Source organism: Malania oleifera, chromosome 11 (assembly GCF_029873635.1).
Source record: "Malania oleifera isolate guangnan ecotype guangnan chromosome 11, ASM2987363v1, whole genome shotgun sequence".
Taxonomy (NCBI): domain Eukaryota; kingdom Viridiplantae; phylum Streptophyta; class Magnoliopsida; order Santalales; family Ximeniaceae; genus Malania; species Malania oleifera.
Window position 1 is genome coordinate 26,123,496 of NC_080427.1, and position 27,996 is coordinate 26,151,491.

Genomic DNA, 27,996 nt, shown 5'->3' on the forward strand with positions numbered 1-27,996 from the left:
GCCCATTGAATTGTTGACGAAATTCTCTGAATTTCGTCAACGAGGTCCCTGAATCAGAAAAAGTCACCAAGATAAAAGTTATGTAATTTTTTCTTAGCTTTCCAGGGACACCAAGATTGTCCCATTTGGACTTTTTTAGAAAAAGTTATTTCCAAAATACCGTAAAGTGTTCAGGACTCAAGACTGCACTACGGCAGTGACGATTACTTTATTTTTCCTTGTCAAAAAGTATTTAAATGACCCAAAACATTCTTGGACAAAATTATATGAAATATATTAAGTCTAATGAAGATTAAAACTTTTCCAAATGAGTTTACTTTTGAATATAAAATATTTTAATTAATAAAACACGTTTGAAAACCCATTTTGATATCTTATATGCTTAGTATGTCCTTTTGTAAAAATACTTGACTTTCTTTGAACCTTTAGGACATTAAACTTGTTTTAATACAATAGGGACTAAGTATAAAAATGTTCTTAAAATTAGGATGTTAAAAACTTGTCCCTTTGAAAACATATTTGAGTTTTAGGATTCATTTGACAAACTCTTATTTTAACTTAGAAAGCCACGAAAGGTGAGTGTGTTTATGTCTTTAGTGCAATCCTATAAACTCATGTGTCCTAATATGCTTATGCAATGGCTCAACTCTTACTCAGAAAATCATGCAAGACACACACCGCAAGAGTTATAATACGCACTCACTCACACAACCATTATTACAATTAATTTATACATAATAAAAACTTCGGGATGTGCTTTGGTGCTTCCGAGTCAGTGTCCTTCCGATCTTTTCTATTTGATGTCTACTAGGTCCGATCTTTGCTTCTGATTTGGTACATCTATGTATCCGACACTATGTACCTATACTAAATAAGATCTGCAATGATGGAAAATACTAGAAACAATAACTAGGTTAATATCATCAAAACATATAAGTCAAGATAGTGTAGCTGACAAGGCTAACAGGCACGTTTACTATAGAAATGGCTATATTGAACCAGCAGTATGTATTTTCAAATTTATTGAGCAATACAAATTTTAAAATGCCAATTAAATGTATTTAAATGTTAACAGTATATGTACACACGAAATCTCATGCTTGCCACACACTAATGATAATATAATCCATCTTATTGACAAGTGTCTTACCCTAACATACAAATGTTGTTTCAGGTCCTCCGAAGGATCGAGCCTAGCATACCACCGGGTTGGTTGTTGATCGTCGGTTGTTTTGTCAGGACCGGTGAGTCGTAGATGGTAGTTATGTTCCTTTTGGGAATTGTAATAGTAAAGTATGTTTTAGTTATGTACGGATGTATATGGGAAACAACTAAAGACTCTAGTAAGTATTAGAAGATGTATGTTTTTCCGCTGTGTATGATTATACTGATTAGTATGGAACACCCATTTTTCCCTTGTTTGGGTGGGTTGTACATGTATGACATTAGAGATATGTATGTTATGTATGTTTAGTGGCACTTCGGGCCCACCTAGAGGGTCGGGGCACTACACTATTATTATTTTATAATAATAAATGTTATTTAGTATTATTATTATTGTTATTAGTTGTTGTTTTTAAATTCTTTACATTATAAAATGAATCTGATTCCAAATGCAAGAATGTGATTCTATTCCTGAGATTTGATTCCATTCCAAACCTGATTTTGCAAACTGAAGGAGGGAAGTGTTGTGTTTTTTATATAAAAAAAAAAAGAATAAAATATTTTAATTTTAGTACGCCCACTTAGTGTTACCAAAACTTCTCTTCCAAAAGAGTAAAATGGGCTAAATAGATATATTTAGAAGTCGATAATCAAACAATGACAAATAACTCAACACTTAGATTTTGAAACTAATTCAAATCATATCCAAAACCTAGTTCAACCTAGCGTCTAGAATTTCATTTAATATTTTATATTCGACATTTAATTTTATCAAATAATCCCAAGGCCCCATATGATTAGTTGCTTCCAAAACATGTTGAACTCCTAATAATTTAAAATTTTCACAATTTAATTTCAATATCATTTTACTTATATTCATAACACAATTCATAGATTCATAATTTATTTAGTATTTAGTGCTTTATGTTTAATTTTATATGTCCCCAATTTGAGTTGCCTTCTTTCAAAATAAAACAATAACAAAAAGAAAGGTGGAAAGCAAGAAAAGAAGGGAATATGGCTAGTAGGTAAAGAGGATGACAAAAGGGGAGAAAGGAAAGAAAAGGTGAAAGAGAAGGAAAGATGGGATTGATAACAATAGAAAGGAAGAATAAGGAAAAGATATAAGCAAATGCAAAGAGCATAATTATTATATTGTTGCTATGTTGTGGTTGGGAGAATGAAAGTACCAATTGTCACACCTTGTTCAGTCCTATCACCTCAATTCTCGATTTGAATGGCAACTAAAAAGAATATTTGATAACGCAATGAGTTTTAAATTTAATGGATCATCACTAACTTATTTTTAGGGGTGTAATCGGTTTGATTCAATCAGTTTTTTCATAAAATCTCTCACTTAAACTGAATGATTTAGTTCCTAATATTCAGTTTGATTTGGCCTTTTAATGGCCTTGATTATGTCTACTAAAAATTAAAGTAAACCTTGTTAATTTATTCCAATTTAAGTAGAAATTTTGCCTAACAAATTGTTATCTAAAATATAATTGGATTTCCTTTCTAAAAAGATTCAAAAAATAAAAATTTGTATCAATTACATTCTTTAGAAATTTCAAAATTGATTCAATATACCTTCTTAGTTCAGTTCAGTATTTTCAGTTTCATAAAACACAAAAATGAAACCGAATCAAAATATTTGCTTTACTAATTTTTTGAACTCAAGAGAACTAAATAACATAAAACTAACCGATTTCAGTTCAATCGATTTGAGTTGGTATGGGTACACTTCCACCTATTTTTACCGGAATGTGATTAGATCATTTAATTAGTACCATGTTTGTACCAACATCCAAATACATCTCTTAAAAGACACCTCATGCTGTTGTTGCTCTAGGGTTACCTAGAGAACTAAATCATTGACAATATTGAATTTCTCATATTATAAATATATGATTATTAATTAAAAGGAAAATATATTATCAAAAAATTTAATATTTGATTGATCTACATAAATTTAATAAAGTTTCTAATTAATTTAAAATTATTCAAAATTAATAATTGACAATTCTTCTAACATAAGAATAATTGACGACTTTGCTTACACATCAATAGTTACTAAGGGTTCATTTAATTGTGAAACTTTTTATTTTTCACTTTGTATTTTTTTAAATAATTACAAATTTTTCATTTTTTAATTTTTTTTCAACCTTTATATGAATTTTTTAAAAATAAAAAAATTATTTTCTTTTTTTTATATAAATACTAAAAACAATGTGATATTTTTTATTTGAAAATATATAAAAAAAATAATTTATATGTCTTCAATGAACATATTCACTTTTATAAAAAATTTAAAATAGCACAAATTGCTATGAATATTATGTTATTATTTTTGTTTCAAATTTTTTAAAATTATTTTTTTAAGAAAATATACAATACAAATATATGATATTATTCTGGCTCTATGATCTATAATGAAAATATTCAATTTTGCATTGCCATCAATATAGGAAATTAATAATTTCTCTTGATATGGCATATTGCTCTCCGGCGGTTTTGAAAATGCGAACATTTATATCGCCTTCCTTCTATGAGTATTGCCCATCAATAAGTAGGCTTTCACTTAAATTTTTTCTCATACAATGAAACGAATGAATTTACCCTTTTTTTTTCTTTTCTTTTTGTTTACTTGTCAAGTGAAAATCTAAAGATCAAGTTACTTTTTCATACATTAAAAAATAAATATAAAGCGTTAATAGTGTTTTTAGGAGTATGAATAGTGCCTCGTGTAGAAAAATAAGCGAAGTATGTCCAACAGCGACCCAAGTTCATTTTAATGGGGCAACTTCTTTTTTCATTGGAAATTGATAAAATAAATAAATTTATTTAAAAATAAACTTTTTCCTCAATTAAATATATGAGTATACATACCCCCTCTATGTCACGCCCCGAACTTGAAAATGGGTTTCAAGGTGTGATTTAATAACCTAACATGTCTCTGTATCATACAATAGTCCATGATACTATATAATAAAATAATTCATGATACTATATAATATAAGGGTCCAACCCCGTAGGGTTCACGTATACCCTATTCATCATCATATACACAGTATATACGTAGTGAAAAATCTAACCTAATACATTCATACAACCATACTAGAGCCTATACAAAACAGGATCTAGTTTCCCAAAATACATAACATACTCCGAGTGTCTTCATAACTCAAAATGACTACCCGGCAAAGGACCAGTACTTACACAAGTACCTCTACATAGTTAACCAACTACCACGCTCCTGAACCGCTAGGACACTAGTGTTGACTACTCGAAGGACCTGAAAACATTTGTATGATAAGGGTGAGACACCTCTCAGTAAGGGAGAAACATGTTATATCAGTGTGTGGATACATGAGTGTTATTTCAACAACAAACATACATTTCACAATACTAGTATTTTCACAAATACAATTCCAGTATACATACGATACAAAAGCAATACGATTTAGTGTCGTCACACCTTTTGGCCTAAGCCGGACTATCTGGTGGTATTTTACACCCTTCGGCAAAAGTCGAACTATCTGGTGGTATTTCACACCTTTCTACAAAAGCTGGTGCCCCCGGTAACCTGGCGTAGCATAAGCCCTCATAGTGTTGAACCGCTGTAGGTCTGGTGTTCTCACACCCTTCGGTTAAAACCGGCCGATCTAGTGGTATTGCGCACTCTTCGGCAAAAGCTGGACAACAAAGCCTACGGTGTTATTCTGACTCGGTTCAATATCTCAGCCTACGATGTTCTAATCCAGCCCGCTTTGATATATTCCCATCAGTATTATCCCGCCACGACATTTTCACAAAACTTGGAACATTTTTGAACTCACGTCTCTATATCTCATTTGAACAATTCACAGCCTACGGTAGTTAACCGGCACACTTTACTACAAAATACATCATTCAAATTCACCATCTCATTCCACACTCATTTGGGTAAACAAACAATCACATATCAGGTGTTCCGAAAATACAGTTTAAAATAATCAAAGACGCAGTCATCTCTATATCACAGTTTATACCAATATAAAATTTTTCAACAGAAACGGAGATGATACCCGAAACCCCAAATTTTTCCAAAATGATAAACCGAAAATCCCGTAATTTCACCCTATAGATTTTCCTAAATAAGTAACCAAAACATTCGTAGAATCGTAAACTACAGTTTTACCGATTCAGATTACAAAAGCAACTGATATAAACGAAAACCCCTTACCTTTCTTGAGAATTGAAACACGAACTTAATCGGTCAAAAACAATGACACAAGACCTCCAAAACCTAAAAATCGAAGAACAAATACTTCAATATATTCACAACTACTACAGATCTACAGAATTAGAAACGAAATCGGATTCTTACCTCGATTTTGGATCAAAACCCAAAAATTCTCGAAACGAAATTCCGATCCGCAATAAACGTGGAGATTCCCCTCCTGATCCACATGGTAACGTCGAATTGTTGATTCGGGTAACAGACGGCCCGAAACCCTAGAGAGAGAGAGAGAGAGAGAGGACTTTAATTTACTTAGCAATGAAGAAATGAATAAATATTTATAACCCCTTTGACCCGGCCAGACACGTCGACGAGATAGCGTCCTCGTCGACGAGCATAAGAAGGGAGTTCATCAACGATGGAGTTGTCTCGTCGACGAGTCTGAGATTTCAGAATTTCTCAAAATCCCTCGGCATCCTCTCATCGATGAACCTCTGAATTTTTTAATTTCCTTCATCTTTCTTATTTATTTAATTCATAATTCTTGGATCGGGTTCTTGCACTCTATGATAGTATCCGAGTGAGCGTTATTAAGCAAATTACGTGATGTTAAATTTAAAAAAAAAAAAAATTTAAATCATCAAATTATTTTAAATACATAAGGTTAAGGTTGTCATTGACTCATATATATATATATATATATATATATATATATATATATATATATATATAATATGAGTGGAGACTTCGACAAACAAGCATACACATACACCCACGCACAAGGGTAATTTTTATAAATTAAAATAAATAAATAAATCCATCACGACAAATATTTAAACAACGGCAGAAGCCATGTGGAGGAAACGGTTTTGTTTGAAAAATGTTTAAGCTTGTGAATAATGTAATCATAATTTTAAAACAGGCAAAACAGGGCACAACCGCCAAAGCAATTAGCAGCCCCTACTCAGGCATACAATTAGGGAGAATACCTAGGGCCCTGGGATGGGTTGGTTTATTTATGTATTCATTTATTTATAGTTTTATTTAGGCATTTGTAATCAAAAGGGAAATTAAGTCAACAAAACCAGACACACTATGAAGAAAGAAATATTATATCCACTAGGTTAAATGGGGTTATCAAGCATCACTATCAGAAATTTGGTGAAACACCATCTATAACCACAAATTTATTTGGCACCGAAGAGTAGAATGAAATCAAGAAGAATGAAATCCACACTTACATGATATGTTTAATTTATGAATTGAATAGGGTAGAAATGAAATGGAATGACAATTTGAATGAAGAGAGTGACCAAATTCCATTCCATGCCTACCTACTTAAAAAATTATCTTTGCATTCCTTTCCTTCTCCAATCCGGAATCCCCAAACCAAACACAAAGTAAAATATAACCTGAAATGCAACATGAAATACAACATGTTGTTCTATCTCTATTCACAACACATAATATTGATAACACATGCAACAAGGTCAGAAACTAAAAACTCAGAACTCTTGCTGGTTTTTCCCAAAAACAACTTAAGATCTGCATAATACTCATTAATATCTGCAGAGCACAGCACAGACACTCCAGGCATCAGTAGTTCATCATTTCAACATGCCAATTCAAACAAACATCTTATAGCTTTAACATTTTACAAGGTGCCATATCAAGAGCATGCATCTGTCTCCAACCTTGAGATTACACGATACCCATCTGCACATCCTATCACAATGAACCAACGAAGTTTAGGAGCAAATGCAGTGTTCCATTTATCTGGGTCTAATGGCCTAAGAGGTCAACTCAGACAAAGAAAAAACAAAATGTAAGCTAGTAGGGGGGGGGGGGGGTGGGGGAGGAAGAAGAAGAAGAATATACAGATGCTGCAGATGAACCTGCAAACTGTAGTATGTTTGTTAAACATGTGTAATAGGCATGGTTAAAAATATAAACTGAACTAATCTCCAGGAGATTTCTCGAGTAGATTACTTAGGCAACTGCTCGATCCATGTATTGGATGCAAACTGTGTTAAGGAAGCCACCAAAAGTCTAAAACAATCAAATTAAGGTGCATGCAATCTCCTTGGGGAGAGAATTTTGAAGATAAGGTGCACATCCAATTTATGAATACCCAACTTCAAGTTTGCGGGATCAGGTTGTATCTCCTTCCACAGAAGTTGCGCCCTTTCTGCGTCGCCTGGTTGGGCGAGAAGGATCTTTAGGTGGTATAGAACGCGAGTATCTGAGACGGTAACTGAGGAGCGAAGGTCCAAAAATGCTGAATTTCCCAGCACTGCTGAAAGCAGCTTCTGCATCAGAACGTTTTTCAAAGACAACTTTGGCACGGTTGCTCTTCTTCATCACTTTGGTCTCTGATTCTTTCAAGGTTCCATAGCGGCAGAATATTTTATTCAGAGTCGGTTCTGAAGGAACAGAATCCAAGTTTGTAAAGATCAAAATTAGAGCTGTTGCAGCTTGTTCCTCATCACATGCCTCATCAATGTGATCCACAGCCATCTCTTCTTCCATTTCATGCTTTTTAGAGTCCAAATTAGGAGTCAATTCAAGGTTTGCTTCTAAATCGATGGCAGCGGGCATTACTTTATTCTTTGGGATCTCTGGTAGAATTTCTCCAGTTTCATTCTGATTTCCAGTTGGTGATAGCTCTTCAGGGATGACCTGAATAACCCTATCTGTCCAGTGAGAATCTTCTATGCCCTCAAACCCTGGTGTTTCAGTTTCTGCATTGGATGACACTAGTCCAGCCTTATTGCCAGACAATTCCTCCATAGACTGCTTGTGCTCACACAAACTGGAGTACTCCATGCTAATTGAATTTCTGAATTCAGAAAAGAATTCAATTGTTGAAATCAAGGAGCTGTGTCCTTTCAAGGGATCCCTGGCAGCCAAGCATAACTTCGAAAGCATCTCATCAGCTGAATCATACTCTGCCGGAATGACCTTTCTTCTTCTCTTGGCCTTCCTAGATGCCCTGGCAAGATTTTCATCGATCTCGTCTTCACCTGTACTTTTTTGAGAAATTTCATCACCATACTTGAAGATTGAAACAGACCTGGTTAGTTGGCTAGCAACCCTACAGATGCTCTCTCCTACTTTAGGATATTGTGTAGGCTGTGATGACACTTTACCAAGAGTCTCGGGTGAAGTACTAATTTTTCTATATTTTACCCTGGAGTCATCATATATGGAAGTAACAGCCCTGCGCTTTTTAAAGGAACTCGATGAAATTAACTTGCTACCAGCCTTGCCAGCCGGTTCGTTCTCCTCACTAGGAAAAAATGAGTAAGTATCAGCCATCAGGACTGATAAGTGCCTTTCTTTCTCTACAGGGCCCATGCCATCAACAGAGCTGTGCTCGTGCTTACTAGGATAACTATCTTCAATTTCCAACCTTCCTTCACCAATACAAACTTGCTCATCATCCTCATAAACAGAAACTGCAATCTCAGCCACTTCATTTAAGTCCACGTCCACTCCCAAAACCGGAACATCTATATCCTCCTCAAACAACCCGCCAAGCATTTTGAACTCGGGCAACTGGGGATAACCTTTCCAACGATAGAAGGCCAATAACTGGGCTTGCACTACAATGAGGTCTAATCTATCAACTACGCCATGTGGGAAATGTGCTAATGTTTTCATATATTCAACAAGTTTCAGAGGTCCAAAAGAAGATACACCAGAAAACCTGTCTCCGCCATCTCTTCTACTTGATTCATCCCGAATCCCAGCACTTACCATGATCTGGGATTTAATCTTGGCATGTACTTCCTCAGGCAAGCAAGAACAAGACAGCCCAAACTCCACCCTTCTGGAAACCTCATCCAAAGCACAATCCACGGCATCTTGAAAAGCTTCCATATTGCTCTGCTTCTCCATTTGCGAAAAATGAGCCCGGAAGGGCTTTAACCGTGATGCATCATTCCAAGCAAATGTTTGATCACCAAAATATGCTATTAAAAATCGACCACTTTTGAAATATTTCATTGCGGATTCAGATGAAGCAGACGATTCAAATATCTGCCCAGGCCACCAGGGGTGGCTCCTTACTTTGCCCCACACCAGATCAGATACCAGAAATCCATCTTTTTCAGAATGCTCAAACCCTGATGCACTCGATTTTGAACTTTTCATCTCAGCATCCTTTAGCCGTTCAGGATCCATACCCTCTTCTTCAATTGCTACATCTTGCTTTTCACTAGAACCAAACACATCAACATAACACGCTGTTTTTTCTCCCAATGATTCAGAAACAGAGAATGTCACACTACGAGATATCTCTTCAAACTTGTTTCCTTCACTACCAATCCCCACTCCAGCATTCTTTTTAGCATCCGCACTATCATATGGATTGAAAGCTTGAGCAAGCCCAACCATGGCAGCCTGACTCCCAGCATTAGGCGGGCCAACTCTGGCATCAAAGATCGGAGTTTGAACTTCATCAGTTTGAACCTGTGTTTCTTCAACTTCCACTGTCAGACGTTCCTGTCTAGTTTCCATCTCAGGAAGCAGAGAACCCAAATTCTGATCTCTAGGTAAAACAAAACCATTTGCGTCTGGTACTTTTACTTCCTTGCCAGGAACTTCACTTGCTAAATAGTCAACATAGTCAATAACTTTAAAACAATCGCCCCGAGCATCACCATTCATCGACACAAATTGAACTCCGTCTCCCCCACATCTATCTCCAACCTGACTCCCACCGACCGATAACCCATTCGATTCAACTCGGTGATCTGGACGCCCTTCAGCCTCATTTCCACCTTTCTGATCTCCACCCTCCAATGCACCGATCACCGTCAACGCCGGCGAATCGTCGTCTTTTGATCCCTCTAAACCCTCCCTCACGAAAGTACCGACCGCAGCCTCCTGCCTCGGTTGTCCCTGCACCCCGGGGGCACCTGAAACGCTATATGAATCCGCCCAATCGTTTAACTTCAACCCTCCAAAATCCCCAATCTCGCCTCTCACCCTCTCCGCCGGCAAACTTCCGACCGGACCCGCGGTCGGCTCCGGACGATTGACTTCGTAAACACCATTCGTCACGTCGCCGGGAACGGCGTCGGAATTCAAATCGATATCGCCGGGATTTACAGGCATAATTAAATCCTAAAGAGGATAAATAATAAAACAAAAATCCCTTGCTAAAATTACTTTTATATATATATATATAGAGAGAGAGAGAGAGAGAGAGAGAGAGAGAGAGAGAGAGAGAGAGAGAGAGAGAGAGATGTTTAGCTTACCTGGTTTAGGAGTGAGGAAGGGAATTTCAGGAGAGACGGCGAGAGGAGGAAGACGGTGGTGCTGGGGAGACTGTGGAGGAGTCGTAGAGTGGAGAAGGCGTTTGCTGCTGCGCAGTTATCATCGCCGGGAATGAAAGGGTACACGTGGACGGCATCGGACGGATGAATCAGATTGCGGTCGATTGGTTTGATTGATGAATGGTGATCGCGTCGGCGTGGGCCCAGTGGACGTGTCAAGGGTGTGGACCCAATACAGCAGTACTGTGAATTGGCAAAAGGGCGTCCACAGGCGGGCCAAGCCTTATATGGAACATTGGTTGGGAGAAAACGCTCCCTTGCCTATTTTATCGTACTGACCAAGAAAATGAACGAGAAAATTTAAAACGAAAGGCAGAAACGCTGCCGTTTCGGACTGGACGAACGCTTGTCTACCCAGCAAAAAAGCGTTGGGAACGTGGGCCCCTTTTATTTCTGTAACCTTTTTTTTTTTTGTCTTTTTTTTTTCCAAGGTGAATATTATTTTCTTGAAGTTGAATTTATAAAAATAAAATTTTGAGAATGTAATAATATTTAAGAGAAAATCAATTATCAAGTTCCCAAAAATAAAAATAAAAAATTTAAGTGATGTGGCGTGACTGGCGTCTCAACAATTGATGACTTCTTTCGCACTACATTAATGCTAATAAAATTTGAAGGGGAAATGTTTCATTAATTAATTAATAATAGTATTTTTAATATCATTTGTAAATTTGGAAAGATTTTAAAATGCATTAAAATAAAAATAATGATTTTAAAGTGTGTTAAAATCCTTGACTCTAATCGTTCAAAATAATGATTTCCCTTAAAGTTTCAAAAATTCCTCAGGCTTTTCTTAATGTTTTAAAATTTTCCAAAACCTCTCATGAGATTTGTCAAAAAGATACAAATCTTCCCTTATATCTTGCAACATGATAAATTTTTTAAGAGAAAATATGTATCTCTTCGGCAAACCTAAGGAGAAGTTTATGGTATTTTTGAAACCTCGAGAAAGGTATCTGTTTATTTGCCAAACTTCAGGAGTGGTACGTATCTTTTACTCCTTTTTTTTTTTTGCCATGGAATAAATAAAATTAATGCAAATTGGTAAAATGTTGTTGGGATCTATTTGTTCTTCAAAAAAAATTTTCCTAATTTTTTAGATATATTTTTGAAACCCTAAAAAATCATCAACCCTATATTTATTATTTTATGTATTAATAGACAATTTTATGCTTGTATTTCATTTAACAACCGATACCCAACAAGCCCGTAGAATTTAAAATGATTCACCATTCACTATATATTTTTTACATTATTTATTAAATATTCAATTCGATTAACTGAATTAACCAAAAATTTTGTTTGATTAGTACAAAATCGGCCAATATCATAGCTCGACTCGATTCAATTAACATATACCTTAACTAAAATTTTCAGGTAATTTAGTTAATTAATCGAATTATCCCATACTCACCAAATGCTCATCAGAATTCGTTTTTTATATATAGAAGATAATATTAAGAACTTGCACACTCCTTATATGTTTTGACTAAAAAATAAGAAGAAATCTTATAATTTTATCAAGACTACTAAATTCTCTTGTACTTTTCAGAAATATGTAAATAGGAATTTTATTATTTTCTACAAACACGAGATGATCAAAAGACCAAAATATATAGAAAATAATTAATTAAATGAAAATATAAATCAATTGGATTAACATGTATACAAATTTAAAACTTAGTTAATTACAATACCATTATTGATGAACGTGGATATGTAAATTGAACATTGATTTGACATGTTTGTCTTGGATAAAGAAGCATTAAAATGATTTGCAAGTGGATTTCAGTTTGGATATTTGATATTTCATAGCCCATTTTGACTAAAGAGAATATGATTGGATGTAATTTTAGAAAGCAGAAGAAAATTTTGTAATCGTAATTAAACCACTGTTAGTATCAGAGGAGTCCATGTGTAAGAACTCGAACCGTGAAAACTGGGTTTAAATAAATAAGAGAGGGGCAAATTAGGAATTTGCAGATTTTGTCGATGAAACCAAATTTCGTCAATGAGAAGAACAAAGGTTATAAAAGGAAATTTTCAATACTTTTTCACTAAGTAACTTCAAAGATATCTCTCTCTCTCTCTAAAACTCTCCCTACACTCATTCTCTCTAGATTTCTTTGCCGATCGTTGATTGAATCAAAAATCTGAAGTTATCACGAGGATTGTGGAAGGATTCTCTACAATTTTTACAAATCGAAATCTCGTTTTGGAGATTTTCGGATTTCAGCAAAAAATTGAGGTAAGGCTCGGTTTTCATTTCTGATTTGGTAATTTTGTAGGTAACTGTCTTGTGAGCATATTCTATACTGTGATTTGTAGGTTTTTGAATTTGATTCGCTGTTTAGGGGCCTTGGAGTTCAGGATTTGGTATATGGGGTTAAGGTAAGGGGAACTATGTTTATATTGGTTATTTTTGAAATCGGACTCGGTAGAACTGTGGTTCACAGTCCAATGTGTATTTTGGCTACTCATTTAGCGAGATCTAACGGGGAAAACTATGGGTTTTTCATTATTAAAGTTTTGGGAAAAAGGCGGCGATGAGTTGCATCCCTGGTTTTGTTGAAAATCGTGGGTATATGTTGATTTATACTGTGATATTTGGATGACCGTGTCTTGACTTTTTTAAACTGGAATTGTTTGGAAAACCATGATTTAGATTACCAAATGGGTGCGGTTTGTTTAGTTATATGAGCATGCATATGTTGTATTTTGGTGAAATAGGAACGAGGTTCCGAATTGTTCCAGGTTTGAAAATTTGGCTTTTGCCGAAGAGTGCGCAATACCACTAGATTGGTCGGCTTTCGAGTTGAAGGGTGTGTGAACACCAAATCTGCACCGGTTCAACACTGATGTTATGCCAGGTTACCAGGGGCACCGGCATTTGCCGAAGGGTGTGAAATACCACCAGATCACCGATTTTTATCGAAGGGTGTGAAATACCACCAGATAGTTTGGCTGCGAGCCGAAGGGTGTGACGACACCAGATTGTATTGCTTGGTTTGTGAAACTACTTGAACTGTTTTGATTGTTTTGACTATTGATCCATGCATGTTAGTGTATCATGATAACACTTAAATGTCACACACTGATATAACTTGTGTTCTTCCTTACTGAAAGGTGTCTCACCCCTGCAGTACATACATTTTTACAGGTCCTTCGGGTAACCTGAACTAGCGTCCTGGTGTAGAGAGCATAGTGGCAGGTGTACCGTGTTTAGTGCTAGGTAAGTGCTAGGACTGTAATTTTGGTGGGTTGCTATTTTGGGATATTTTGGGCACCCGTTTGTACATTTTGATAGAGCATTGATTCTGCTCTTGTGTAGACTCTGGTATGGTACTGTATATGTTTATATAAAATGACTTTTCCACTGCGTATATGATTGTGTTTGGATGTGTTTAGGGTGCCTGGGAACCCCACGGGGTCAGACCCTCATCCATTGTACTGTATCTTTGGGATGTTTTATCAGATACAGGAATAGGTTAGTTACATTTTCACCCTTGGGTCCCATTTCGGGGTTCGGGGCGTGACAGCTTGGTATCAGAGCTAACCAGGTTACTAGATCTTGTAGACTTGGTTAGGCTTAGTTATGAGTACATACCAGAGTATAGGATGTGGATATGGGTAGAGTTGGTTGAGGGTTGTTCGGTTGCTAGACAGGGATTGTCGACGATATTCTGTGTTTTTCTTGGGATGACAATTCCAATAAAAGCAGGGCAGATCATTGATGACTTTCGTGTCAGTGTGATAGGACAGACCTAGACTTGGTAGGGAGTAGTTAACACGATTAGTGTAGGTCATGGTGTTAACTGTATGTGTTGCAGGGATACTGATAGATTCCCATTGTGCTGCAGAATGGATCCCAAGGATAATAACCTGGGAAGTGGCTCTGAGGAGACTGCGAGTGATGAGTCTCCTTCTGTGCCTCGAGGTTTGACAAGGTAAGTATTGCGGGAGATCAGGCAGGCGGAGTTTGAGGAGACGTGAGCGCTCTCCTACTGCTGTGGGGTGCGCCATTGAGAGGTTCATACGCATGCATCCTCCGACGTTCTCTAGAGGACCTAACCTGACGATAGCAGAGGATTGGGTGGAGAAGACTAAGAGGATCTTAGAGGTCCTGCACTACACGGATAGGCAATGGGTCCTTTATGCTACCTTCCAGCTATCTGGGGAGGCGGGTCGATGGTGGACTATGGTGAATCTGCTGGAGAAGCAGAGGGGTGGTCCTGAGGAGATGACGTGGGGCCGTTTCAAGGAGGTATTCTTTGACAGATACTTCCCGGATTTAGTACATGATGCGAAGGCGGATGAGTTTTCTATTCTGACGCAGGGGAGTATGATGGTGCAGGGGTATGTGGCTCGGTACATAGAGCTGTCCCGCTTTGCACCATGTATGATCTCGAGCGAGTATGAGAAGACTCGGAGGGTCGAGAAGGGTTTGAGGAAGGATATCCGTAGACTGGTGGGTATGCTTCAGATTCGCAAGTTCTCGGTGTTGGTGGATAAGGCCATGGTGATCGAGACTGGTATTCAAGAGGACGAAGCGGATCAGGAATTGAAGAAGAGGACAATACCTTCTGGTTCTCAGACAGGATCTCGTCAGGGATCATGAAAGAAGAGGAGCAAGGGCTCGAGTTACCGCAAGAATACTAAACGTCAGGATTCTCAGATGAGCTAGACTTATGGACGTTGTGTCAGATGCCACAAATGGCACGAGGGTGAGTGCCAGTCATTTGGAGGTAACTACTATAACTGTGGCCAGCCAAGTCACATGTTTCGTGATTGTTGTGCACCGAAGCAAGATGTGCCTACATTTAGTGGGGACTGAGGGAGCAATCAGATGCCTCGGGGAACCGTTCAGACGAATACAGCTCCAGAAAGAGTATACTCTCTTACTCCAGCGGACGCTGAGCATGCAGGTAACGTGGTGACAAGTACCTTATTATTGCTTTCGAATAAAGCTTCTGTTTTGTTTGATTTGGGTGCAACCCATTTCTTTGTGTTTGTGAATTTTGTGGGACGATGTGGGATTGAGACCCGAGATATGAATGAGGTATTATCTGTTACTACGCCATTTGGGAGTGTATCTTTCTGTAGGAAGACGTTGGAAGACTGCCCAGTGAAAATTCAAGAGAAGTTGCTACCGGCGAATCTTGTGGTATACGACATGTCAGGGTTCGACATCATTCTGGGGATGGATTGGTTGTTCTCCAGTTATGTTGTGATCAACTGTCGTAGGAAGGTGGTAGTTTTCAGACCTCCTAGGGAGCAGGAGTATCAATTCGTGGGATCGTGTGTGCGTTCAGTGCCACAGATTTTACTGGCATTACAGGTGAAGAGGCTACTCTTGGATCGATGTCAGGGGTACCTAGCGTGTATGAAGGAACTGTTGCGGGATGAGTTGAGACTCGAGGACATTCAGGTAGTCAACGAGTTCTTGGATGTGTTTCCAGATGATTTACCCGATTTATCTCTAGATCGTGAGGTGGAGTTTGCGATAGAGTTGCTGCTCGGTAAGGCACCGATCTCTAAAGCTCTGTACCGGATATCTCCAGCAGAACTTTAGGAGTTGAAGGAGCAGTTGCAGGAATTACTGGACAGGGGATTCATTCGACCTAGTGTTTTCACCCTGGGGAGCTCCAGTACTATTTGTGAAGAAGAAGGATGGGTCGATGCGGATGTGCATTGATTACCGTGAGATTAACAAGGTAACTGTGAAAAATCTCTATCCTTTACCTCGTATAGATGATCTTTTTGACCAGTTATAGGGAACACGGGTCTTTTCAAAGATCGACTTGCGGTTAGGATATCATCAAGTGAGGGTTAGAGCTGAGGATGTAGCGAAGACTGCTTTTTGAACCAAATATGGCCACTATGAGTTCTTAGTTATGCCATTTGGGTTGACGAATGCTCTGGCGGTATTCATGGATATGATGAACAGTATTTTCCATGAGTACCTGGATCGGTTCGTGGTGGTGTTCATTGACGACATTCTGGTATACTCGAGGAGTACATAAGAGCACGTGGAACATTTGAGGTTAGTGTTACAGATTCTACAGGAGAAGAAGGTGTATGCTAAGTTGAAGAAGTGTGAATTCTGGTTGTGTCAGATTGTGTTTTTAGGCTATGTGGTTACTGGGGATGGTATATCAATTGATCCTAGCAAAATTAAAGTTGTGGTCGACTAGGTAAGGCCGAAGAATGTGCAGGAGGTTCAGATTTTTTTGGGACTGGCGGGTTACTATCGTCGGTTCGTAGAGGGTTTTTCTAAACTTTCTGGACCTCTGACACGATTGACCAGGAAAGGAATGCAGTTTGAGTGGACTTGTGATTATGAGCAGTGCTTTCAGGAGTTGAAGCATCGGTTGGTTACTGCTCCAGTATTGACCATTCCTTCGGGAGATGGTGGGTTTTTGATTTATAGCGATGTGTCTCTGAAAGGCCTACGATGTGTGCTCATGCAACAGGGTAAGGTAGTAGCATATGCCTCTCAGTAGTTGAATGAGTATGAGAAAAACTACCCCCTACGCATGATCTGGAATTGGCTGCAATGGTATATGCACTGAAGATCTGGCGACATTATCTGTATGGGGTGCAATGTGAGATCTTCATAGACCATAAGAGCTTCGGATATTTCTTCACGTAGAAGGAGTTGAATATGAGGCAGAGACGGTGGCTAGAATTGATTAAATACTACGATTGCACAATCAGTTATCACTCAGGGAAGGCTAATGTGGTGGCCGATGCGTTGAGTCGGAAGTCAGGGCCTACGACTGTATCTGCGGTTATAACTCAGTGTCACATCGGATGAGATTCGGAAAGCTCAGGTATAGAGTTGGTGGTGGGTGATCATTAGGCTTATCTTTCTAGTTTGGTGGTCCAACTGACCTTGTTTGAGGGTATAAAAGCTGCGCAGGCTAGTGATGCAGAGTTGGCAGGGGTTATGGAAAAGGTACAGCAGGGACTGACTACAGAGTTTAACATCTTTGAGGGAGGTGTGCTGAGGTTTGGGACCAGACTGTGTGTTTCGAACGATGATGAGATCAGAAGGACGATTTTAGAGGATCCCATCGTTCTTTGTATATGGTACATCCTGGTAGTACAAAGATGTATTGGGATTTGAACGAGACCTTCTGGTGGTCTGGTATGAAGAGGCAGATTGCTCAGTTCATGGAGCAGTGTCTGACATGTCAGCAGGTGAAAGCTGAACATCAGAGGCCGGCAGGGCCATTGCAGCCTTTGCCTATTTCGGTGTGGAAATGGGAGCATATTTCCATGGATTTTGTGACCGATTTGCCACTAGCGCTTCACGGGCAGAATGTTATTTGGGTGATCGTGGATAGATTGACAAAATCTGCTTATTTCATACCAATAAAGGTTAGCTATCCTTTAAGTAGGCTAGCTGATATGTACATGCATGAGATTGTGAGAATGCATAGAATACCGGTGTCCATTGTGTCAGATCAAAATCCGAGGTTTACTTCTCGATTCTAGATGAGCTTGCAGGAGGCATTGGGGATGAAGCTTACTTTTAGTACAGCGTTCCACCCCCAGACTGATGGACAGTCGAAGAGGATGATACAGATATTGGACGCTATGTTACGAGCATGTGTGTTAGACTTTGGTGGTAGTTGGATACGATTTATTCCACTTGTAGAGTTCGCTTATAACAACAGCTTCCAGTCTAGTATCGAGATGGCACCGTTCGAGGCTTTGTATGGTTGGAGGTGTCGATCTCCTTTGTGTTGGGATGAGGTTGGTGAACGTCAGGTGTTGGGACCTAAACTCATATAGCAGGCGTTTGAGAAGGTGAGTTTGATCCGGGAGAGGATTAGATCAACTCAGAATCGGCAGAAGAGTTATGCGGATGTTCGCTGCCGTGAGTTAGAGTTCGAAGTGGGAGGTAAGGTTTTTCTGCGTATCGCTCTAATGAAAGGGGTGATGAGATTTGGAAAGAAAGGCAAGCTGAGCCCGAGGTATATCGGACCATTCGAGGTACTTGAGCGAGTAGGTTCGGTAGCCTACAGAGTTGCACTACTTCCAACACTCTCGAGGGTCCATGATGTGTTTCATGTATCCATGTTGTGAAGGTACGTACTGGATCCATCGCATGTTATTAGTTATGATGATTTGGAGATTGGGGATACTTTAGCATATGAGGAGATACCTATTCAGGTTCTGGACCGTAGAGTTCAGAAGCTTCGTACCAAAGAGATACCATTAGTGAAGGTATTGTGGCGAAACCATGAGGTTGAGGAAATTTCTTTGGAACTGAAAACGGAAATACGCTAGAAGTATCCACAGTTATTTTGAGAACTTGTACATGATCCTACTATGGGTTGAGATAGGTGGTTAATCGTCAGGAATGTATGTATTGTGAACATGTAACCATAGTATTCCTCTACCATAAGTGAGGGTATGTATGTGTATGTGTAAGATGGGGCTACGCTGTAGTGGTCGCCAGTTTTTCTTTAGAGTTGTGTCTATGTATTCGATTGTATGAATGAATTTGTGAATGAGAGATGGCAAATTTTGAGAACGAAATTTTTGTAAGGAGGGGAGATTGTAAGAACTCGAACCGTGAAAACTGGGTTTAAATAAATAAGAGAGGGGCAAATTGGGAATTTGGCAGATTTCATTGATGAAGCCAGATTTCGTCGACAAAGCCTTTGATCTTCTCATCGACGAAATTTAGAGACTCGTCAATGAGGAAAAGCCAAGGAGTCTCAGAAAAATTGGCGATCTAAGATTCGTCGATGAGGCCATCGATTCGTCGACGAAGTCTGTGAAAGATTTGTCGACAAGAACACCATTTCATCGACGAATTCACCCGGGTCAAAGGGCTATAAAAGGAAATTTTCATTACTTCTTCACTAAGTAACTTCAAAGATATCTCTCTCTCTCTCTCTCTCTCTAAAACTCTCCCTACACTCATTCTCTCTAGATTTCTTTGCCGATCGTTGACAGAATCGAAAATCTGAAGTTACCACGAGGATCATGGAAGAATTCTCTACAATTTCTATGAATCGGAATCTCGTTTTGGAGATTTTTGGGTTTCGACGAAAAATTGAGGTAAGGCTCGGTTTTCATTTCTGATCAGGTAGTTTTGTAGGTAATTGTCTTGTGAGCATATTTTGTACTGTTATTTGTAGGTTTTGGAACTCGGTTCACTGTTTAGGGGCCTTGGAGTTTGGGATTTGGTATACGGGGTTAAGGTAAGGGGAACTATATTTATATTGGTTATTTTTGAAATCGGATTTGGTGGAACTGTGGTTCACGGTCCTGTGTGTGTTTTGGCTACTCATTTAGGGGGATCTAACGGGGAAAACTATGAGTTTTTCATTCTTACAGTTTTGGAAAAAAGGGGGCAATGGGCTGCATCCCTAGTTTTGTTGAAAACTAAGGGTATATGTTGATTTATACTGTGATATTGGGATGGTCGTGCCTTGACTTGTTTAAACTGTATTTGTTTGGAAAACCATGATTTAGATTACCAAATGGGTGCGGTTTGTTTGGTTATATAGGCATGCATATATTGTATTTTGGTGAAATAGGAACGGGGTTCCGAATTGTTTCAGGTTTGAAAATCTAGCTTTTTCCGAAGAGTGCGCAATATCACTAGATTGGCCGGCTTTCGAGCCGAAGGGTGTGCGAACACCAGATCTGCACCAATTCAACGCTGATGTTATGCCAAGTTACCGGGGGCACTGACATTTGCCGAAGGGTTTGAAATATCACTAGACTGTCGGCGTTGGCCGAAGGGTGTGAAATACCACCAAACAGTCTGGCTGCGAGGCGAAGGGTGTGACGACACCAGATTGTATTACTTGGTTTGTGAAACTACTTGAACTGTTTTGATTGTTTTGACTATTGATCCATGCATGTTAGTGTATCATGATAACACTCAAATGCCACACACCGATATAACCTGTGTTCTTCCTTACTGAGAGGTGTCTTACCCCTATTGTACGTACATTTTTACAGGTCCTTCATGTAACCGGAATTAGCGTCTAGGTGTAAAGAGTGTAGTGGTCGGTGTACCGTATCTTTGGGATGTTTTATCAGATACAGGGACGGGTTAGTTACATTTTCACCCTTGGGTCCCATTTCGGGGTTCAGGGCGTGACAGCTTGGTATCAGAGCTAACCAAGTCTACAAGATCTAACCAAGTTACTAGATCTTGTAGACTTGGTTAGGCTTAGTTATGAGTACATACCAGAGTATAGGATGTGGATATGGGTAGAGTTGGTTAAGGGTTGTTCGGTTGCTAGACCAGGATTGTCGACGGTATTTCTTATTTTTCCTGGGATGACGATTCCAGTAAAAGTAGAGCAGATCATTAATGACTTTCGTGTCGGTGTGATTGGACAGACCTAGACCTGGCAGGGAGTAGTTCACACGATTAGTGTAGATCATGGTGTTAACTGTATGGTGACACCATGGGTGGGCTTGATACATATGGGTGAACACCAACTTGACTAACAAGCTTAAGTCTATTAGGCCTTGAATCCAACCATTTATATAAACACCTATGATCCGCTTAAATTTTTCGATATGAGATAAACTCATAAGTGAAATTCTTAACAATCTCTTTCTTACTTGTGATTTTTAACTGCTCCCCCTTGACCTGAAGGTCACGAGTTCGACGTATGGAAACAACCTCTTATAAAAATGTGAAGTAAGATTTTGTACTATAAATTCATTGTGGTCCATCCCTTCCTCAGACCACACATACGCGAGAGCTTTGTGCACCTAGCTACCATTTTTATGGTTAATTTAGGTGTAAAAATCTATATTTCTATATATATATATATATATATATATACTTTTGAATTTTAAAATTTAAGACACCAATTATTACATCCACTACTCAAAGGTGGTCCTGCATAGGAATGCCAATTAAAAACTTATAAAAACGTTTGGGGGAAAAATTTATGAAGATATATACAATAAATAAATACATATCCAAACAATTAAGAATTTTATCATATATTAGGGTCTAATACAAAAAGAAAATATTTAAGAATACAGAACATGATTTATTTGATTTATTTTGAATTAAAAAAATATGATATCTAAAGTCACACATGAAAGAAAATTGAAAGATTTTTTTTCACAGTCAATAAAGAAAATAAAAAATAAATTATTAAATTAACTTATCTTTGATTTTGTGAAAACTCGCTTACACCAATAACCATTAATTGGATAAATTACTCATGATCTAAGAATATAATTGATAATTTAAAATATGACATATTTAGATAGCCTAACATATTAATTTCTTAAAAATAAAAGATCTAAAATCTACTGTATTATGGGTGTTGTGTCAGGCACCCCACTTATGTCAAACACCAATACTACAACTAATGCTATTGAATATATAAGAAACTAAAGTAATGCAAAAACTAATAATAAAACAGTAAAAAGAGTAAGACAATAATTTAAAGAGGTTCGGTACAGAATTACCTACGTCCTCAGGCGCCAACGATCAATCCATTACTTTTGACAAAGTACAACTTTGAAATGTGTTTTACAAATGAAGAGTTGAGCTCTTTATATAACTTCAATTTCAAGTCCAAAAAACACTTCTCTCCAATATGGGACAAATAATACAAAATTTCAAAAAAACTTTTTATACCAATGTGGAACTATTCTACCAATGTGGGGCAAAAAACAATAAATCTCCACCTTGACGATAAATTCAACAAATTTTTCAGTCACCTACATTTTTTGGAGTTCCACATCATCGTCGCCTTCCAAAAAGATTCAGACTTGCAGGATATTGATCAAGTCCAAATAATGTTTGAACTTGATTGTTATCACAATCTTGATCAACATATTTGCGGGATTTTCAGTTATAGTAATCTTCTGAAGAAGTATCTTGCATCCATCAATAATATCTCACATAAAATGAAACCGAACGTCAATGTGTTTCATTCGTGCATGGTAGACTTGGTTTTTTACCAAATGAATAGCACTCTGATTATCACAGAACACAACAATGTGCTTCTGAACAATTCCCAAATTTTCAAGTAAACCCTGCAACCAAATAGCTTTCTTACCCTTGGGCAATTGGGCTAACTCCTAAATCTGCTATTGATGAAGAGATTGCATTTCTTCATCCATCATTCTTTTCCACTTGTCCGATTCAGAGTTCCTCATTGCTTATTTGAAAGTGTAAGGAACATTATCATCCACAACTGGAAGTGCATAGCCCACCATATCAGTAAATCGAGTAGGTTTTCGACTTTCTCGTTTTGGCCTCTGAGAAACAATTGATTCTTGTTGTTGTGAAGATTCTCGAATTGAAATCTCCTCTTCTTGTACACTATTTCCATTCGTAAATGGAGAGTTACCTTGTGTAGTCTCATTTCTTACTGGGTTTCCCAAAATTGTCTCAACCTCCACCTGTTGTTAAGTACCACTGGTCTTCTCTTCAACTCGTGACTCCTTGCGTATTGTTTTCTTCATCATCACAAGTTCATCAAAAGTAATATCCCTGCTTAAAATCATTTTTTTCATCTCTGGACACCAAAGACGATATCCTTTGACTTGGATCTAACTTAAATTCTTTAACATGATAATAAGTCATAGTACCAAATACATATAAAGAATCATAATCACTAGCAGGCTTTCTAGACCATACCTTAAAGGGTGTTTTTCCCTTTATTGTAGATGATGGTAGACGATTGATGAGATGACATGCATATCTAACAGCCTCAGCTCAAAACCTTTTGTCTAACCCAGCATTAGACAACATACATCGAACATTCTCCAACAAAGTCCAATTCATGTGCTTTGCCACCCTATTTTATTGTGGTGCATCTCGAATTGTGAAGTGTCGAGCAATACCTTCATCCTGACATACCTTCATAAACGGGTCACTCGTGTATTCACTACCATTGTCTAATCTAAGCAGTTTAATCTTTCTGCTAGTGTGAGTTTCAACTAATTTTTTCCACTTAAGGAAAATATCACACACTTCATTTTTATGCTTTATAGAATACACCCAAACTCTTTTGGAAAAATCATCAACAATGAAAAAATAATGCATACCACCCAACGAAACCGTTTTTGTGGGCCCCTATACATTTGTATGGATGTAATCTAAAATACCTTCAGTCTGGTGGATTATAGTGCCAAATTTCTCTTTAGTCTATTTTCCCATAATGCAATGCTCACAAAATTCAAGTTTGCACACCTTTTCACCCTTTAACAAACCTCACTTAGCTAATTGTTGTAAAGATTTTTCTCCTACATGTGCTAATCGTATATGCTATAACCTGGTTGTATCTGAATCTGCATCTTTCTCAGAAACAACAGTTGTTGAGCCAATAATTGTACTAGCTTGTAAATAATACAAGTCATTTTTTTTATTCCTTTCATCACCACCAGCGCACCAGATTTAATCTTTAAGGTTCCATCTTTCAAAGTGATAGTGAACCCTTTAGATTCTAAGGCACCTAATGAAATCAAATTCTTCTTTAGGCTTTGAACATACCTAACATCAATCAAGGTGTAAGGACCTGCTACTTATATAACATTTTTTTTCCTATATATATAACATAAATACCATCTGTCTGAAATACTACTGAAAATATCTCAAGCCCAAAGGAGCACCGAGAAAACTTTGTATGTCATACATACCTAAGCAGCAGTATACAAGAAACTGTAAACTGTCATATACAATACCGAAAAACTATAAATCTCATAGTGTATGTAAATATTACAAAATATTCAGTAACATCACCAAAACCTGGAATCTACCCCAAACCGCTGGTATCATAGAAACACCTACCCTCCTAGTATGGGCAGTGCAAGATAATCTCTACCCGCGAGCCTGATCTGCTCGCCTAGCTGGATTTCCTGGAAAATAGTAAGTCACTAGGATGAGACAACGCTTAGTAAGAGGAAATATGCTATCACTAGTGTGTGGCGGTTGAGTTACACATTTAACATACTGAAATAATATTGATACTGTAAAACGAGTAAGCTGATATACTGTACAAAACACATGTAATGTAGTTTAAAATACAACTATATATCTGAACTTGCTATCCATACATACTGCTAATATGATAATATAAACTGTAGTTGTATGATATATCTGTATATACATAGGAACTTCTGCTATACCCTAGGATCTGTATGTCATGATATAACCCCTCATGACAGGGTTGTGCAGCCTGTAGGTTGGACTTACTCTAGTTGGCCTAGCAGACAAGTCAATCTATATCTTTAACATCTGCCAATCTGGCCCACTGCAATCTCTCCGACACGCTACTACTGTACTCTACCTCGTCTAATCGGCCACCTTAACCCAACTTGCTGGGAAGACTGCAATCTCTCTTGGCGCGGTTAGACGGATTCCACATACTATCTGAGTTATGTGGTTGCACTCTATCTGTAATAACAATGGTACCATGCTCTGCTGTTTGAATCTATCTGAAATTTCCTAAGGGATCTGATACTGTGTGATACTGTTATATTTCAAAACAATCATAACACTATAAATCTAAACTGTAATATTTGAAATATCTATAATATTTCTCTGTGATGTCTGTAATATCTATCTGAAATATCTGTAATATCTATCTATAATCTCTGTAATATCTATCTCAAATATCTATAATATCTATTAGAGTGTTATGGTTTAGAAATCATGTTATTATGAAAAATACTATAAATCTTACTTTCTGCTAATAAACTGTATAACTGGATATGTGTAAAATTTCATAATCAACATATTAAACTATAATAAATTCAGGCCACACAACTATGTAATTAAAATCTTGTTGATTTAGGTGTAATCCCAAGAGGGGAGGTGAATTGGGTATTTTAAAATTCTTTGAAACTATTTACCACCTAATCCCTATTTGTATATTTAACAAATCAATTTTAGGGATTTATGACTGAATTAAATTTATTTTATTAATGAGTTCTTTTTAGCCAATTAAATGGAGTAGAGTTATTCAATAAACACATGCAATACAAATAATGAAATGTATTGAGAATAATAAAGAGATAAGGAAAGAGAGAATGCAAACATGATTTTACGAGGTTCAGCCAACTAGGTCTACGTCCTCACCTTGAGCAACCCACTCAAGGATTCCACTATAATCCTTACTCCTTAAATTGGGATGGAACTTCCCTTACAATCCGCTGCTTACAAGAAGTACAACTCCCTCCTACTCTGCTGCTTACAAGAGATACAACTCTCTTCTTAAACCCGGTTCACAACCCGAACCGTGAATACAATGAAATTTGTAAAACACTCAAAGTTGCTTCCAATAAAGCTAGTGAGTACAATTCATATTCCTAATACACAATCATATGATGAAACTTGAAGCTTAGAATGAATGTAACAATATAATCGTTTATGAATGATATGCTTCAACACACAAATCCCTTTTTATCAAAAACTCTCAAGTAAAGATATATTTAAATGCTTTGGAGAATATTAGGGTTCTAGTTCACTTTGTAAAAATGCACAAATATATCTACTGTGAACTTATCAAAAGCTTTATCTTGAATATTATATCAATCACAATCAAAAAGCTCTCTTTCAAATAATCAATCGCAACACAATCATATATATATATATATATATATATATATGAATACCAAGGATATTAAATCAAGTAGATTTGTAATATTAAAAATATCAAGTCTTTGAATGAAAAACTCACTTGAACCTAAAGTATTTAATCAAGTGGTAATCTTCTAAAAAATGATTTACAATATGCAGACTCAAGATCAACCTCTTATCAAATATTCAAAAATGGATTTTGCAATGACAAGCTTGTTAGCTTTGGTGTATTCCCAAGAGGGGGGATGAATTGAAATTTAAAACTTTTTTCTAGGTTTGATCTAAATAGCAGCAGTATATTCACAACTTAGGGTCTTTCTATACAATCCCAAATGCGCAGATAAATATAATATGCGAAAATTCAAATCATGCGCATCATTCACACTATAACATACACGTGCGATAAGTATAAAGTGTGGAAATATAAATAAACACATGATATGTTATCGAGGTTCGGCCAACTATGCCTACGTCCCTGCCTCTAGCTCGCAAGCCTGAGGATTCCACTAATGGTTCACTTAACGGGTGGAGCGGCACCAATTACAACCAGGTCAATTAGCACAGGACTGACCTCAACCTTTACAAACTCTCCGTGCGGGGCGGAGAAGCTTCCAGGTCAAATTCACAGGATTGACCCCAACCTGATCCTTCCTGGCTAGATCAAACCCCCTCAGGCCACGCCTGAAAATACAACGGTATTTTTCACAATAAACTGGTACAGTGATTATGTTTTCATGTAAAGCAGATATGTACCCCAATATGTGCAGTATACTTAATCAATTACATACACATCTACAATGTAGGTAAATGTAAGCTCAGTGATGTGTATTTTTGTGCAAGCTACACTCAACAAGATATGATCGTTAATATGCTCAAGAGTGTTCTAATCAAGCTATTTCTTTGAAACAGTAAATATCAAATCTCAATAATAAACTAGGGTTTCAAAGATGCTGCAAATATTCAAAACAACTCAAAATATTTTCTTCAATGTAATATGCTCAAGAGTTGCTTGAAAGAATAATATAGCTTGTTAAAAATATTTTGCAAAACAAAATCAAGCTATAGGAATCTCTTTGCAATGACAATGCAAAGATCCTTAAGCTACTAGGTTTTTCCCAACACAAGATTTATTAAATGAAATCTGCGGGAAAACCTTGCTTAACTCCCCAAAATCAATATCAAACAACCAAGCAAAGCAATAGAAGTATAAGCAATATGTAATGATGTATAAACACTCTAAGCACTCTCACTACACTTGATTAATCAATAAAATCAAAGTTGTAGAGCGTATGGAGGTAGTATGAGCAAAAAGGGTTTGGAAAATTTGAGAGAGTTTTTGGCTTAATCCTATTTTCTAATCCACACTTAATATTGACATATGAATCCCTATATATAGAGAAAGTGTAAATTATAACCGTTGGGGGACACATAGGGAATTCTTAAATTTGTTAAAGAAGTTTAGTAAAAATTAACCCTGTTTAATTAAAATTTATCCTCAGTAAAAATAATTTAACCTACAACAGTCGGGTGCTCGGTCTGAGGTTTGGGTGCCCGAATAGGCTCAGTCAGAAAATCAATTTTTAAAGGTTCGGGTGCCCGAAGAAAGGTTCGGTTGGCTGAACCAAAGACAAAAACTTTTTGTCCATGGTTCGGGTGCCCGAAGCTGAGTTTGG

The 27,996-nt window shown here is 37.4% G+C and overlaps 1 protein-coding gene across 1 annotated transcript; it reads right to left on the bottom strand.

The window, feature by feature from the left end:
• Positions 1-6,996: 6,996 nt before the first annotated feature.
• On the bottom strand, positions 6,997-11,001 carry LOC131168530 (PWWP domain-containing protein 5). Its single transcript, XM_058128032.1, has 2 exons — positions 10,651-11,001; positions 6,997-10,516 (listed from the first exon to the last, which is right to left on the bottom strand). The coding sequence occupies exon 2, from the start codon at positions 10,505-10,507 to the stop codon at positions 7,538-7,540; it is 2,970 nt and encodes a 989-aa protein (XP_057984015.1). The 5' UTR covers positions 10,508-10,516; positions 10,651-11,001; the 3' UTR covers positions 6,997-7,537.
• Positions 11,002-27,996: the final 16,995 nt, after the last annotated feature.